Raw genomic sequence first — 18,695 nt, 5'->3', positions numbered from 1 at the left:
GTATTGGCAATGACCTTCTCTTAATGTGATGTTTAAATTTTTTATGGATTTATTTCTTAGATATATGCTAATATCAATGACATTGATTTAGTAAACAAATAAACACAATTCTCTATATATATACAGAACAGAATTTGCCTATTTATATTCATATGATTGAATAAAGATTTAAGTTTTATGTTAATGAGACAGCATTCCAACAACACAAATCACTAAAGGCAAATCTAGTATTCTACATATACAATTAATTGGGTTATTGCACTAAAATGGATGAATATTGTCCTCTGCAGTATATCACATATATATACTTATATAAACTCTGAATTTGAAAACAAATTGTCATATCTTTATGAAATTCTTAACCTTTCAGCATCCTCATCAGATGGATTTTGCTATTATTTTTTATATCTTTTTTTTGTCATAAAACTTTCACTGTTTTTGTTCTTCCAAATATTTGACTTTTGAATGTGCCTGATGTAAGTAAATCCATAAAAGTGCTTCAGAACCATTCAACCAAATTTTCAAACACCAGGAGCCATACATCTGATGAGTTAAGCCTTTTTCAACTGATTTTTATAGTTTGTTTCTTATGTTGTACTGTTATACCACTGTCCCAGGTTAGGGGGATGGTTGGGATCCCGCTAACATGTTTAACCCCACCACATTATTGATGTATGTGCCTGTCCCAAGTCAGGAGCCTGTAATTCAGTGGTTGTCGTTTGTTTATGTGTTACTTATTTGTTTTTCGTTCATTTTTTTTACATAAATAAGGCCGTTAGTTTTCTTGTTTGAATTGTTTTACATTGTCTTATCAGGGCCTTTTATAGCTGACTATGCGGTATGGGCTTTGCTCATTGTTGAAGGCCGTATGGTGACCTATAGTTGTTAATGTTTGTGTCATTTTGGTCTTTTGTGGATAGTTGTCTCATTGGCAATCATACCACATCTCCTTTTTTATATTGTTAAGTTTTCTACCTTTTCTGAAATACCTCTAAGCCAATTTTCCTTTCTAGATTGTTTCATTATTTTGTTGAAAGGATATTTAATTGTAGCACATAATAATCTGTTATGATAGAGGAGGTGAAAGGGGGTCCTATCTATCAAGCTGTCAGATCTAATTAGCTACTGTTTGTTTTTATATAATTACAACATACATCACTGAATAGTGTACTAAGTCACCTCTTACCTAACCAAAAGATACATTTAAATCTGTCATGTTAAAATATAGTAGTACATGGTCCTTGTTGGTAGCTCACTGCAGCAGTTAGAACAAACCATTAATAATTTTTGGTATACAGGTGATGAAGATATTATATAATTTATTTCATACCTGCATCTTTCCCCTGAAGCAAATATAATTAATTAGACACATTTAGCATTGACATTTAAACAAATGAAACTGAATAGGAGCCTCAAACATTCGATGTTATGTATTTTGTATTAGGTTGATAATTAACAGGGCTTGATGACCCTTTCTGATGCATAATAATAACAATTGGCACCTATTGTATAAATAAACATGGTGTTCTGGGATTGTAATTATTACTGTTAAATCTACAAAATCTATCCACTAGTATAGTAGATGTAAACAAATAAGTATCAATAGTTTGGTAATGATCAGGAACACAGATCATTGCTGCGTGAAAGTGCATTACAATAACAGGAATGTTATTACATGAAAGCTTACATTTTTATGCAATGAATAACAGAGGATAACAAAAATACAAACATATCTGTATGACTGGTTGGGTTGAAATTAATTTTTCTTTGTCAGTTCTGTTTTACAGATACCATATTCAAAATTTAGTACATATGGATTAAGGTATGGAAACGAAGTTTACTGACCAAAGAGTAGAAAACAGCCCAAGTCAACCAAAGGGTCTACAATGCGGCATGAAAATCCCACACCTAAAGACACCCTTTCATTGGTCCCTAAACAATAATGTATACGTTCTAGTTCAGCAAAATGGATAACAAACTTCACTCCTGAAAATGCAAATGATAAAAGTGTTTTGTGTGCAAGCACACTTAATATATTCTTGTTTGTTTTTACACCATTGTCCCAGGTTAGGTGGAGGGTTGAGTGCTCACAAACATTGCCAACTTCACCACATTCTATATGTGCCTGTATCTAGATAAATCAGTAGTTGTCTTTCGATACTATCTGCCATTATTGTTCTTCTTTTATTATTATAGTATAAAACAGGCCATTACTATTTAGCTTTTTATATGGTATTGATATAATAATGAGGAGATTTTGTATGATTGCCAATGAGACAACAATTCATGAGAGTTCAAATGAAGTGTTTACTATCAATTATAGGCCTCTATATGCTCTTTGATTTACTCATTGTTGAAGTAGGTACACTGACCTGTAATTGTTTGCATCAAGGATAATTGTCATATTTGCAATCATGTTCCATCTCCTTATTTTTATATTGAAAGGTTTATTGCTTTGTTTTTAGCAGTGAAATAAGAACAGCTACTCAGTGTCAAGAACTTTTTTCACTCTGTAATCAATCTTTATTTGGCGATAAATTTGACAACTTTTGTATTTTTTAAGAAACTGTTGTTATTGATTTGATTGTCCAAAGTTCAATATTAACCTCCATTCCTTACTGTAACAGATACTACTGCAGGGAGTATTTTCCTGTTTTTTATGTTTTATTTTTAATGACCTTTATTCCATATTCAAGGCTGGATTCCATAATGGCTTAGCAGGAAATATTGGAAAAAGATTGTAATTTTCTGTTTGATCCTGTCCTAAGCTGGGAGGAATTATTGATTTGTACTTATATAAAAGATGTTCAAAGTTTTATTTACATATAAAATCTATTTTGTATTTTATCATTTATCACCATGCGGAAAGCACTTGAAGAAGAGCCATTGGCTGAGAGCTTGAGAGGTTTTATTTTCTATGTTGGCATTATATTTGCTTTATGTCTGTGTATTGTTTTCTTAAGGCTTTTTGTTTCTGATATCAATGCTTTTATGTTTGATATTGAATGTCTATCAGCATGTTGTATAATGTTAGAAGACTTTGCCTGAGATTATTATTGAACACTGGTATCTAGTTCTTATTTGAATGTGATTATTGATTAATCTTGATTTTTTTGTCTCCTTTGGTACATTCAATTATAAAATTACAATACAAACCTTGTGTTTGTCTTTAGGACTAGCAGTATTGTTCTGATGTATCAAATGAAGATGCAATTGGTCATCTAGAGTAAAGCATATTGCCCAGTCTTGTTCAACAGATTTATAAGCCAGGTTTCAGTTAACATCAATAGTTCAACTGAAATTATGAATCAAATATGTTATTGTTAAGTACATTGAATAGAAGTCAATATGTGAATAAAAAAAAACTCAATCATTTTCTCAAAAAGTAACTCCTGTAAAAAATACAAAGGTAGACAAAATGTGATTTAAATTTTTGCAATATTGAGAAAAGTCCTGTTCAATTGTCTTCTAAACAAAAATCAAATTGAGAGTTTAAATTATTGCAATTATAATTATAACCCTTCACATTTTTAGCAATAATAAAAACATCCCAATAATTTCTGAATTTACAGTAAAGTACAAAAATAGTTGAAATTTTGATCATACCTTGTTGTAAAGGTGGGGAGAATTATATTCCTAAAGGAAGTCTGTTTATAGGATGTAAGTAGGTAATATCAGTGTCTCGTACTGGGTAGTATATTTACAAGTTGTTCCTCACAGTCATTTTAGTACCTTGACTCAAACTACTCGATAAGTACTATGTACTTATTTTTGTAAAATGATAATTCAACAGACATCTATATCATCAATGAAAGATAAGGAATCTTTTTTATGGGCAAAGATGAGAGATTATTACAAATTTAATTGGTTTAACTAAATGGTTAGCTTTTATTGTAATTTATGTAGATTTGTGTACAGTTTTATTGTTCCAGATGCTATTCTCAGCATGGCATGGGTAGGAACCACCATTACAGATTTGAAGGTTACTTTGATAGTGGGTGATTCTCATACAGAGTGGGTACTTGTTGGTCAGTGGGAAGGCATTTTTTGGACTCTGTCCATCTTTTGATGTCTTTTCTGTGTGGTTGCTATTACAATGATGCTTAACACATTTATCTCTTTTATTGGTATGAATATGCATAAAAACTATATATACCTGATATAAGATTTTATGTTTTAAGACCTATTGGTGGCCTTTGGCTGTTTTCTGCTCTTTGTTCTGGTTGTTGTCTCTTTGACCCATTTCTCAATTTTATGAGAACACTAGTCAATGCAAAACACACACTAGTGGAAAAGACACAACAATGCATTTAAAAACATGAAGCAGAAGTTCCCGAAAGAATAAAATAAAAGCCTAGACAAAACCCTCAAAAAATGAAGTTACTTTGAGCAATCTGATTAAGTGATATCAGGCCTTCCACACCATTTGGTCAATTACTGATTAATGTATTGATAGGAAATATTTGTGTTTATACTGTTCTGCTTTAGTCTTATCTTCATACAGTATACTTAACCCTTCTTATGAAACTTCATAGAAATCCATCTGATATTTAAGGGGTTGAACTTGCAAGTTTCATTAACATTAATGAACAGTTGTGGGGGATAATATAAAAAGATCAGTTCAATATGGTTAACCAAAATATCTTTATATATCTACTAAGAAAGCCTTCACTAAGTGCAGTTGTACATCCTATCTTTGTTCCAGATACCTATCTTTTTATTGATAGCAGTACAACATGAAATCACATTCACACTTTGGTAGGGAACAGAGCCAACATAGATAATGTCCTCTCATAAAAAAATGCTAAATTTTCTACATTTATCTGTGCACTCTTATTGTGGATTTTATTTTTCTTTGATATTTAATATCACCTGCATAATATAGCATGTCTGCAGGTTGTATTCACAGCTTATTAAAGATTGATTTCTTTGTTTAAATAAGATATCCTTCCCAGAAATTGTAAAAGGGAAGGAAATTTTTTGGAAATATTTTAGGCCTAATTTGTTTTTAATATTTTGTAAAATATAAAAGTCTACTCTGAGCTTGTATAATGACAGGTGTTTTAGGTTTAAAACAATGATTCCTTATTCATTCAGGATGTAAAATCTCAATACTTATTAGCTTCCTGATCTAATCTCTATACCTATATCTGGTCTTGTAAACAAGCTATATATATATCACTGATCTTATAAACAAGTTACAAATATTATATAACATTGAATAAGATTATATTGATCTAGATGATGTCCAGACATACATTAGTTATAGATATGAATATTAGTATTCATTAAAACACCCAGACGAGGTTGATTCTTATAAGTTATAAGGAATGAAATAATTGATATTAATGAAATCAATTTACCAGTAAGTTTGAGTAAGGTCAATCAACCATATTAGTAATGATAAAGTCACCACCGCCCAGTGACTAGATCAGTAGCTGAATCAGACATTTTACTCCATCCCTTATTAGGGAAATAAATAATATATAGATTACTGATACTTAATGATTCAGTATTAGCCATTGTCATCTGAATGTATCATATTAGTCAAATGCCATTTTGAATCAGCAATAAAGATTTGCAAGGTTAAATCAATTTCCTTTCCATTAAACTCATCTTAGTAAGACGGTGATATAGTGCTGTTAATTAAAAGTTCTAATGTGGCTTTTTTCATGTTTTTTATGCTGTATTATTTTGTTTTTTTGGTTTGTTTTTTAGGTCATGTTTATAAACATAGTAAAGTGAATCTAAGTTAATCTTTAGGGGAAAAAAGTTTGACTGTTTTAGAATAATCCATGTTGCTTGCCTTCTATTTGTTTATTATTTATTATCTTATATACATCATGATTTTATTTATTGAATATGCATTGTTTAAACTAGAATAATTCATATGTGTAAACACAAGAGAAAATAATGTTTTGATTCTTTAAAAATGACTTCCTCCAAATACTGGGATTTATAGACTTCTTCATAACCTTCTGATGTTCTGAAGCAGTGTCTGAATTTCCTTGGAGTGATGCCTGCATTAGAATGAGAGGCTTATAATGAAAAATTAGACATTTATGCCATATACATATATATAGTCCAAGTGTACTTGACATAGAATAACTACCAATGCTTTTCTTTCTGAACTTTCTGAACGTAATTTCCATTTGCCTGCTCTGTACTTTAAGTTCTAATTATATAAGAACCTAATGCCTCCATTGCTGTACTGTATTATTTTGTTTGACCTTTCAAGCTTTCAGTCTCTGAAGGATTGATTATAAATCTGAAACTCCTCTGTCTCCAGAATCTGTCTAATTGGTCATTACTTATATTAAAATTGTCCATTACAGACTGTTTGTCTAGTAGATATTTGATAAGCATCATACTTGTCATAGGATCATTTTATTGTTAGTTATCTTGTGTTGTCCTGACCTATTGTCATTGGTGTAAAAACACATGTGACCAAGTAGAACTATTATAATGGAATATGTATGATTATTGAGTTGGATGGCAATTGAAACCTATTTTATTACTCCACATAGACTTTGATTTTCCCATTACTGTATGTCTGTTTTAGTGAGTGTGATTTGTTTTGACTGACATATTTAAAACATATAATTCTTATGTCCTATTTTCCATTTGTATTTTGATCATATTTTGCCTGAGTAAATCTACAGCAAATGATCCTTACTTAGGTTTTCTATTTTGACCTTCATTGTCCTTTGTTGCCGTGGTACAGAGTGGATACTTGAGCGATCAGAGATATAATTCTGGAATTATACTTATGTCCATGGAATTAATGATGGTACAAATAGATTGGAAATGAAGTTTGGGTTTATTGTAGCAATGCAATACCAATCAAGAAGACCAAGCTAAGTTAATGCAGCAGAATAAACATCAAAGTATCACTAACCTACTTGGGTTATCTACATGAAACAAGTATGCTTTTCTTTGACTACAAGATAAACTTCATGTTAATCTGCTAGGAACAATTATCATCACACTTACTGCCAAGATCAACACAGGAGCATCATCACTGCTGTAAATGTTGAAGGACAACAATCTTACTATCAGCATGACCTAGCAGATCATACCATTCACTGTAGCGACAGGAGCATCATCACTGCTGTAAATGTTGAAGGACAACAATCTTACTATCAGCATGACCTAGCAGATTATACCATTCACTGTAGCCACTTTTCTTACACAACATGGCAAACATTTGAGAAGCTATTAAGAAAAGTACTATCATCACTAAATATACTGTCCAGGCACAAATGTCTTTAGTTTTGAAATCTTTAATTTTGAAATCAATTTCAAGGGATATTCATATTTTTTATTTGCCTTCTCTTATGGAACTTAAGCTCTTTGGTGAGTTATAATATTATAATTACAAACTTTAGAACTTCTGAATACTTTTTCAGTTAAATTCTTGTTGACAGGATTTGTTTTTCTGTGGAATAGTTGAGTTTAAAAAATATATTTTGTTATGTTCCGTTACTTACAGAGGCAAATAGTGAAAAACACTTACAATATATATATAAACAACAAAGATGTGTGATGTAACAATTACGTCTTTTGTTATCAACAAGTGTTTCTAGTAAATATATAAACCCCTCAAGGTCTTCTGTGTTTTAAATTATGTAAGCAGATTATACTAATATAGATTATAACATTGATATAGAAACTTATCAGCCCCGTCAGCTAATGAAAACAGGCCAATCTTAGAAAAGTATCATCTTTAAAGTAGTCTTATCACCTTTTGACAACCTTCTCTTTTTTATATCTTAATTCGAATTTAAATTAACCTGCCTAGAGAGATGTGTCTGGATGTGAACCAAGAGTTGTTGATAGAGGGTGATAAGATGAAAGGAACAAATTCTGTATTCAGTAATACAAGTATCAGTATAGAACAGAACATATTTTATTTCCAATTAAGGGCCCACAAGGGGCATACAGAGCATACATGAATAAGGAAAAAGAATAATAATTTGATAGATATATAGATACAAACATTATTTTACATACAGTAACAATACAATTACTAACTCATATTTACTTTAATAAATTTACCAACAGCATTAAGGACCTGATTGTCTTCACAGTTTAATAAATAAATAAATTTATGCTGATTATCAAGTACAGAAAAATTTGGAATTCTTTGGCAAACAAAGTCAAAGAGAGCATCTCTATCTGATTTAAAATTTTCACAGTTAGTTAAAAAATGGATTTCATCTTCAAGTATATTTACATCATGGTTGTATGTCTTATCCAGGGTATAAACAACCAAAGAACTTGTTGTATGTAATAACATGTTACATAAGCAAATAGAAAATCATGTTTTATATGAGGAGCTACAAAGTATTACTGTTTGTATTATCTTTTGGCTTTCTCCAGTAATCTCTATTTCAGCGTTTGTAGCACAATTAAAAATTAATGATGTAAATAATTGATCATTATGTAGTCATTGGTGATAATTGAGAAAACATCTTATTACATCGGTAAGTGACGAACTCTTGGCGATATATAACCGCTTTCACGGAAATATTGCTTTGAGCAGAAAGGCAAAAAGTGGTTTCTCTCTGTATGTGTTTTTTAACGTAATTACAAAGTAATTTACCTGAAACAGTTGTTTTTCCAGTGAAAACAATGGTTGGTTAATCATAGCTTTAATAATGAAATAGATAAGTCATCACAGATTCCTTGCTTCAGGAAGACAACATATGAATAGTTAAGATATAGAGTTGTTTAAACTATTGGAATGAGTAGGGTGAGGATAAGAGGTGTGTAGAAACAATGTATGGCTCAAGAACATGAAAAAGATTAGATCAAGAAATTGGTTTATGAAGAGTGGAAAGGCAGAAAAAATAATTTGTTATCTCTAAATATTCTTTATTCAAACATTACAAACAGTTTAATTATTGTTTCACTTTGAAGAGAAGAGGGACTCTTCAGATTTTATATTAAGATTTTAATATCTTTAATATAAAGATTTTAAGATCAGCAATAGACAGCAATTATCATTTTCAAAAGATTTTATAATTTATTTTTACTAAATATTGACAAGTTAATAGCGTATAAGATCTATAATTTATGATTTCACCCTTACAAAACAATGCAATTGAATACTAATAGTAACCTAATGTAACATATTTTGATTTTCTGTTGTGAAATTAATTTCTATTTTGAAGACAATTTTAGTTATTGATCCATCAGTATCTTCCAGCCTTAACCATATAATTTCTTGCCTTGGAGATGGGGCAATTTATCATGTTTGACAGAAAAATCTATAGGAGTACATCAGACATGATGGGTACAGAATATTGATGATATGTTATATGTTGGTTAAAATGTCTTCTTTCTTATAGACATGTCAGGTCTTATAAGTTAACAGAATCTTGATGGCAAAAGTTGATGTAGAATCTGAGAAATTTTAAGGATCGAGCTAAGTGCTTAAAAAAATTGCTAGATGTAAATAGTTGATTTTTTTTATATATAACTTGTTTTTCATTGTTATTTTGTTGAAGCATTCTCAGATTTTATCTTCAAGAAAAAAAGACAAACATAAACAAAGTAAAATTTTGAATGTAAAAATTCAGAAAAAAAATACAAAAATCTTTTTAATTTTTATTGTTGTTTTTGAAAAAAATATTGGAATTCAATAACTATTATACTCATGATTATTTTAAGTAATGCCCTGAATTTGGAATTGTTTCTGCATTGTATACTACCAATGTACTTAAAACAACATGATATAGATATAGTCATTGAATGAGCAGGTTTTTGATTTTCCATGTCTAGAGTTCTTCACTTCTGTATACATTATCAGGACTATTTTGGTAACATAATTGACTGTTTGACCTGAGAAATCAGTAAATTAGTATCAAGTGTTATAGAGATATGACTGCACCTATCATTTGAACTCTGTTTAGATAAAACATCTTTGCTATTTTTATATTTTATTGAGTAAAGACAAACAACAGATGTTTAACCCACTCTCACCCCTAGTCTAGCCTGCTTTGTTAAGTACATCAGTATTGTACACCTTTCTATTTGGAGAGAAAACACATTATTGACAAGGAATCATGATTTGATATTAAGACATTATGTCTTATCTAAAGAACTGATCTCTTGTTTGTTGAAAAAATCATCCTTCTGGGATCTTCTGCCAACTCTAATCATATTGAAAAAAATCAGATCAGAATCATGTTGGCCATTGACATCAGAGATAGAAGTACTTCTCTGCAATCATTTACAACTTCATCAAAAGTTACCTCCCTTTATGTTGGTCATTGACATCTAGATAATCAGAGATGGAAATACTTCTCTGTGATCATTTACAACTTCATCAAAAGTTACCTCCCTTTATGTTGGTCATTGACATCTAGATAATCAGAGATGGAAATACTTCTCTGTGATCATTTACAACCTCATCAAAAGTTACCTCCCTTTATGTTGGTCATTGATATCTAGATAATCAGAGATATACGGGATAGATAGAATTGCTTCTCTTGTCATTTACAATGTGTGAGTTGTCTTTGTACTTGGAATGTCATTGCAAGAGTTTTATGTCTTTGTGTACATCCTCACCTTGTAGTCTTTGCTGACTTGTTGTCTCATTGGTACCACATCTCCTTATTTTTATATGTGAGACTTTTATTATTTTCATGGAAGTATGAGAATTGGTATTTATGCTAGACAAACCCTACCTGGCAAGCAGTTCCTTGAGTATTCAAGATAATTTTAGGACAAATGAAAGATAATGTTTGCCATGACCATGATGACCTGCCTCTAGGTAAAACATTTCTTTCCCTTAATACATGGGAAATTTCAATAGTAGAAATTTCAAAAGACCATTTCTGTTTTACAAAGGAAACCAATCAAATCATGTATCTACTTATATTTTCACAGGATAGTCAAGCAAGTTATGATGTTAATAATCATGATCCTGACCCTCAACCAAGATATGATTACACCAATGAAAATAGGTAAGAATTTCTATAACAGTCAACCAAGATATGATTGCAACTATTTATATATCATTTATGAAAACAGGTAATATATTTTGTTAACTAAGATATAACAACACACATGAAAGCATGTAAATAGTTCTGTATCAATGTTAACCATAATCTGACTTCACCAATGAAAAAAGTCAACACTTTCAAATCACAAGCAGCAATGACATAATTTATCTTCTTTTAAAAAAAAAAAAGGAAATAAGAAACTCTACCGCCATTTCTATGACCAAAATTCTAGGAGAAAATGAAAATAATTTGCTTGTCTGATTATTTCCAGAATTAGCACAATGAGTAAACTTAAAGATTGATGATCATAAATTACCTGTCTGTTGGTACTAACAGTACTTTGATTGATACATTCTTTTCACAGTCAAGGTTGACTAAACATTCCAACATTGAGGCAAAGCAAAACAAAGTATTTAGACTTATCAGTATTCTGTAAGTTTCTATGTAGTAGAAGTATAAATAATACTAATATGTTTGCATCTACTGGAGTTGAGCCAGTTATAGTACTATCAATTAGTACTGGCTGATACCAATCACCTTTGGCATCCATAGTATTTGATTATTTATACTACTATTAACACTGTTCTAGTACTATCTAGCAGTGGTGGTTATCATAGAGATTACAAAACTTGTATCAATATAACTATACAATGGTTTCCAAGATTAATCTTTTTTCTTGAATTTGCATTTGATATTTGGGTCTTGACGCTAAATACTTAGTAAGTTGGTAGGTGAACTTGTTTTTGTTCTACTACCCCACCTACCCAGTGTCACCGTATCTTGGTGTCCTATTGTCAAGTTAGAAGGTTAACAATAGTTTGTTTCAACCAACCCAATTTACCCATATTCTCAGCATATTGGTGTCCTAGTGTCAAGTTGGAAGGTAAACAGTTAAGTTTGTCCAACCAACCCAATTTACCCTTTGTCACAGCATATTGATGTCCAAGTGTCTAAATTGGAAAGGAACCTCCAGTCTTGTAAAAATGAATTGTTTATTTAGATGCTAAATTTAAGAAAGTCAAATCCAAACATCATAAGACTAAGTTACATCAAAGTGCTCTACAAAATCAACCTTTATGAGAACAGTTGATGCTTGAATTTCAGAGAGTCATAAAATATATTAATTTCAAATATCAAAGCAACAATAAGCAGCAATAAAGTTGCCATGTTTAGCTTTCAGCACCAACATTTTTGTCAATTTCTAGTCCAGAGACCAATATTCCATCTTTTCATTTTTGTCTCCAAAAATGTTCCCTTAGCTTTACTCTCTCATGGAAGGAAAAGTCAATTCTTCTCTTCAAAATTCTAGAGTATGTATGTCCTGATGGTATCTATTTTAACAATGTTTTGTAAATAAACCATTGGATGTTTTTCAGCTCTTTGCAGGTACAAGATTTAATGCCAACTATCATGCTATCTTAATTCTTGAAAGCATTTTAACATACAGTTAACAATTTGCTAATGTTGGAATTCCCATCAAAGTTTTGTAACATGGTAGTTAAATATTTATGGAGATGTATTGTTTTAAGTAGATAAATGTTATCTTATCTGATATATTGATAGAATGCTACAAATAGAAGGAAAAATTGACTTTTTTTATAATGGCATGCAACAATTGTCCAGGTCTTTCTTTTTATTGAGATCCTATTCACCTTAAATAGAATTAATTTGTTCAAAAGCCCAGTTGATTCTCATTAGCTCTATGTATAAACAAAAACTATAATGTGCTTATAGTCTAATGGACTGATTGCCTTCGTCAGACTTTTCTCAATAATATGAATACCATAAATAGAGTCGCCATGGGAACACAAACAGTGATGAATGTTTTTAAAAATGTGAAAAATTGTCTAAATTTTATAATTGTTAACAAGTCAGTAGTATTGGGCACAGACTGGATAGTTACAGGTATACATTTCTTGTTTTTTATATGGATTGGAATGTTGGTTTTTCTGTTTTAATGGTTTTACACTATAGTTATTGTTGGAGCCCTTTATAGCTTGCTGTTCAGGGTGAGCCAAGGCTCTGTGTTGAAGACCGTCCTTTGACCTATAATGGTTTACTTTTACAAATTATGACTTGGATTGAGAGTTGTCTCATTGGCATTCATACCACATCTTCTTTTATCTATATATTGTAGGACTTTGATCATTTATAACATCAGAGATTGTATAATAGTTGATAAAGTTGTTTGTCTTCACATCTTCAGATGAGTATGTAGATTATTACAAGAATTTGTTGCTATTTTAGAAAAGATTTGTCTAATCGTTATAGAACATCTGTTATAATGTCAGACAATAACATGTATTTCACCACTTGTGTATTTAAGGACTATTTTTGGAGTGAAGAATATCTGATGATTAAAATGTTTTACAGTGCTTGTGTATTCAAGTGATTATTTGGGGTTACTGGTATATAGTTTAGTTCCAAAGAATTTCTCTCCTACACCATACCAAAATGTGCTTTAACATTCTAAATTCTCTGACTAGTGTTTATACCATGTGTCAAGTTTGTAATCTTCTGTCAAGTACGTGTACCATGTGTCAAACTGTAGATTGTACCACAAATCGCTGTTTCGGAATCTAATGTATTCTGGGTAACATTTTCAAAAGCATACACCAAAATATTGTGATTGGTTTAAAATGTTTTAAACACTGAATAGTAATTCAACCAATGATGTAACTTTATTTTTATTTCAGTGTACACATAAAGACATTACCCATAGTCCTAAACATTCTGAAAAGGTGAATCTACAATCATCTGTTCCATGTGTCAACCTCTAAATTGTCATGTGTCAACCTCTAAATTGTCATGTGTCAACCTCAATATTGTCATGTGTTAATCTCTAGATTGTCTGGCAAGTGTATAGGGTTTAATTCTAAATTGTCACAAAGTGTCTATACGATGTGTGAAGACTCTAATTGTCTATATTTTTCATCTCCCCTAGATGAAGTCAAGAGCGGATGGGGGTAGCATTAGGCTTACTTTTTTTGGCAATAATGAAGGTGTCACCCGTTTGTTAAAACCTGAGAATGAATCAGTTGAAGAAGAATCATAAATTTCCTTTGCTTGGTGTTTTTGACATTTATCCTTCACTTCCTACATATCCTTCAGATGAGTTTAAAATGAAACTTATTTCAAATTGTTTGATATGCTGATACAGAAATCAACAAATGTGAAGGACAAAATCAATAGCTCTGACTTAACTAAAGCAAGTTGTAGTCCTGCTCTAATCATATATTTTATATGCCCCTAAATGCTTGGTCTCTTTTGTTAGTATCCTTCGCCACTGTACATAAATATGTGCTTTAAATCTGCATGACTTTTGTTCTCTATTTATTCCACCCATCACTTGATATCCAAACTATACAAAAAAAAAGAAGATTCTTTTAGATAAGAATTTAAGAGATATAAAAAATAGATACATAAATATTTGTGATATTTATCAATATTTTCTCACCTGCTTTATTTTTTACAATAGATTTATGACAAGTAACAATTATTGCCTGCTTCAGATGGACACAAGACATATGTGTTTACTTAGATTTTTGTTGTTTGCTGTAAGAGCTTTGTTCATTGGTGGGATGGGGGCATATTCTGACATGTAAATTTCTTATTACCAATTAATGTTCCTTTTTATAAGGCTCTTCACTTTTCTTTTCTGGGAGGTCTTTTCCATTGTATTCAATCTAAGTAGACCTCCAGGCTTGCAGTGAAAATTAGTTAATTTCTAATTTGATGCTTTTTAATTTAATACTGTGGATTTTTTGACATTATGAATGAATACATATCTCCTGTAAATTAAAATATAATAAAAAGAAAAGATTTTCTAGGTGGTATTTTAAATACGTCAAAATAGCGGGTATTTTTTTTATGAATTAAAATTACGGTAATTACAATCCCATGCAGGTAACAAGAGTACAAAGTGCCTAATTATACTTCCCAAATTACACACAATTTTATTGTCATCCAAATTGATGTCTTAATAGTTGAGAGAGAGATATTTTCTTCTTAATATCAGGATTAGGTGTCAAAAATGCAAAAGAATATGATATCTGTAAGATCCATTTATTACTTATCTATATAATCTTCATTCCAGATGAAATTTCTCAGGATTTATCTTAATCATTAAAAAAGTCATGGCAAGAAAGAAGTCCTGACTATTCTCAGGTGTATATCATACTGTATTTATCAAGTGTCAGATTTACTGAATGACACAAACAGTGTATAGTACAAGATTGTGGTTACTCGTTAGACAGATGATTTGTATTTTAGTGAGTACCTTGACCCAAGACACCTTGTTTGTGATAATTTATAGTCTTGCTGACATTTGTAATTCAACTTTTCGTACCTAAACAGTTTAAAGGAAAACATCAGTGTTACAAATGCTATAAAGTGTTTTAGGCCAGTCAAAAAAGCAGTTGCATTGTATATAGATTACTCATTGTTTTTTTGTTGTGTTAATATTTAACAGTTTTGGTAATTGTATTTTTGCATAGAGGTTTATTTTCTCACAAACATATGGTAACATGGATTTTAAGATACCTCATGGCTTATTGACCTCTTGTGTATAGTTATTTACACTAAGAATGTCATTAAATGAAATTGGAAACCTTGTATACCTTTGTTGGTGTTTATCTAGTATACCTTGGTTGTGTTCATGAAATAAAAGCAAATGCCTCTGGTTCATTTAGTCATAGATCCCTTCATTGGGGTTTATCAGTTTAACAAATATTCCTTTGTTGCCAATGTTGGTGTTCATCTAGTGAACACAAAAAACACAACTTTGTTGGTGTTCTAGTAAAATAAATACCTTTGTTGGTGTTCCACTAGTATAAAACAAAAATACCATTATTTGTGTTCATCAAGTAAACTCAGATTCATTAGTTGGTGTTCATCTAGTATATATACACAATTTCCTTCGTTGGTGTTCATCTTGTAAACACAACTTTCTTTGGTGTTTATCTTGTAAACACAACTACTTTAGTTTGTGTTCATCTTGTAAACACAACTTACTTTGGTGTTCATCTAGTAAACACAACTTTAGTTGGCGTTCATCTAGTAAACACAACTTTAGTTGGCGTTCATCTAGTAAACACAACTTTAGTTGGTGTTCATCTAGTAAACACAACTTTAGTTGGTGTTCATCTTGTAAACACAACTTTAGTTGGTGTTCATCTTGTAAACACAACTACTTTTGTTGGTGTTCATCTTTTAAACACAACTGCTTTTGTTGGTGTTCATCTTTTAAACACAGCTTCCTTTGATTGGTGTTCAACAAGTATACACAAATACCTTCGCTGGTGTTCATCAAGTGAACACAAATACCTTTGTTGGTGTGTTCTAGTAACCTGAGTTGTGTTAACTGTTTAAGATATATGAAATCAACAATGACTAAGTTGCTCTTAGTCAGTGCTTAATATATGCTTCTATTTTCTATGAAAATCGATGCTCGTAACAATACAGTTTTTGATCAAATAATGTTAACTTTTATAAACTTCAACAGATTACTCGTTGTCTTCATAAAATTATTGTAAGTACCTGTTTTTGTTGATGATGATACTTTTGTCTTTCTAGACATGGTACCAGGTGTGCGGGTGAGGTGGCAGCACAAGCTGATAACCATATGTGTAGTGTTGGAGTGGCATATAATGCCAAAATTGGAGGTAGGTCAGGTGACAGCACAAGCTAAGTACCCAATATATAGTATAGGGTATCATTCAGTGCCAATTTGAAGGTTCATAGATTGGATCTACTTGGCTAATATTATTTGTAAAGTTATTGACTTTGGTATTTTATACTGTCAGTGATTTGAAGATATTTAAGATAAGATGAAAATATTAATTTAAAGATTGCTATTAAGTGTTATCTTTAAAGTACATTATAATAAAAAGTAAACTGAAGTGAATTTGATTTTTGTTTTAAATGATTATTTTTAATGTACACTAGAATCCTATATTTCAGAAAATTACAAAATCCTCCCAAAATATAATTTATTGGGAGACCAAAGAAGAAACTTGATGAAAGCAGTTAAGACGGTTCAACTTTCTACTAGTTAGGATGTTGTAGATTCAGTATATGATTGATCTCTCAGTTAAAATTTAGTGAAGTTTTAGGTGTTAGGTTGGCAGTAGGTGCATTGTTTAAGATGAATATAAAGCTAAAGATGTGTTTTTATGTTTTATTTGATATATTTTTTAGGAGTGAGGATGTTAGATGGAGATGTGACAGATTCAGTGGAAGCCACATCACTCAGTCTTAACCAACAACATATCCAGATCTACAGTGCAAGCTGGGGTCCAGATGATGATGGAAGGACCGTTGATGGACCAGCCACTCTTGCCAGAAAAGCTTTCTTTGATGGTATCACAAAGGTATTCCTCAAGCTTACTCAGTGATATGTACCCCCAAAATCATAAAAGTAACTTGCCTGCAAACTAAAGTTTACAAAATAGAATAAAGAGAAAACCATTCTGTAAATTCAGAAATAATTGCGTGCATTTGTTGCTGCTATTTTTGAAATTGACAAAAATGCAAAATTAAGTATTTGGATTTCATTCAAGTCTGCATTGTTTTAATGCTCCCGTTCTGCAAATTTTTAGCTGCTGGTTATTGTGGAGAATTCATTTCCAGGTATAAAGAGGTTTAACCTGTATATTTTGAATGTTTGGGTACTTATCTATTTCAGGGAAGAGGAGGTTTAGGCTCCATATATGTTTGGGCCTCTGGTAATGGAGGAAGAGATGGAGACAGCTGTAATTGTGATGGGTATACAAACAGTATTTACACTCTGTCAATCAGCAGTGCGACAGAATATGGAAACATTCCATGGTACTCTGAGGCATGCTCTTCTACATTAGCAACGACGTATAGCAGTGGATCAGGAGGAGAGAAACAAATAGTAGGTTTTTAGATTGTCCATAAATCATTTGAAAGAGGTTTATGGAAAACAATAGAATCAAAATTGTCTTTGAAATCAGTGTGTTTATGGTATACTTTTGTCTGTCCGTCTGCCATTAACATGTCGGACATTAACTAAAAAATCCATTTACCCCAGTAACCAATTTGTATAAAATTTTGGTGAATTGTTTATATCTATTGACATAAGCTCCCTTTTAATTTTTATACATTTTAGATTTTACGAGTTTTGTAAGTTTTATTCATAAAAGAGGGAGGTGGGTGTTTCTAGTTTTGGACAATAACTCAAAAATGCTTTTAGCGGTTATCATTAAACTTTGGTGAATTGTTAATATCTTTTGATGGAAGCTCCCTTTTGATTTCCCTTGATCTCAAATACGACATTGAGAAGTAATTGAACTTTATTCTTTGAAAATGTGACAGGCATATCATGTGCTCATGGCACAGCTGTTTATTATTTTTAACAAAGATTTAAAGGCCTGTTTTAAAACTCCTTACAATGCCATTGTTAAGGCCAATAATACTAAACATTGACTTAAAATAGAGATGAGTTGATTTTAGTGTCCTGTTTATAGTTGCATGTTTGTGCCTAAGCTCCAGTACTATTTTCTTAAACAATAAAACAGCAATTGAGAATGTGAAAACAATGAAAGAAGACATGGAATAAAAAAACAAAAAAAAATATATGTTTATATCGATATAGGTGTATTTGCTTTGAAGATTTTGAATATTGGTATAGTGACCTTAAATAGTAAGAATACACAATTA

The 18,695-nt window shown here is 31.0% G+C and overlaps 1 protein-coding gene across 2 annotated transcripts in view; it reads left to right on the top strand.

Moving 5' to 3' along the window:
- LOC134714942 (furin-1-like) overlaps nt 1-18,695 on the top strand; it is a 64,244-nt gene that overhangs the window by 28,883 nt on the left and 16,666 nt on the right. For both annotated transcript variants that reach the window (XM_063576667.1, XM_063576666.1), the window contains exons 5-8: nt 10,897-10,973; nt 16,587-16,675; nt 17,211-17,383; nt 17,698-17,910. In XM_063576667.1, the coding sequence (XP_063432737.1) occupies nt 10,897-10,973; nt 16,587-16,675; nt 17,211-17,383; nt 17,698-17,910 (552 nt within the window). The remainder of the gene's footprint in view (nt 1-10,896; nt 10,974-16,586; nt 16,676-17,210; nt 17,384-17,697; nt 17,911-18,695) is intronic.

The sequence above is a fragment of the Mytilus trossulus genome, chromosome 4 (assembly GCF_036588685.1).
Source record: "Mytilus trossulus isolate FHL-02 chromosome 4, PNRI_Mtr1.1.1.hap1, whole genome shotgun sequence".
Classification (NCBI taxonomy): Eukaryota; Metazoa; Mollusca; class Bivalvia; order Mytilida; family Mytilidae; genus Mytilus; species Mytilus trossulus.
The sequence above is the reverse complement of the archived record's forward strand: the minus strand, read 5'-3'. Positions and strand labels throughout refer to the sequence as shown.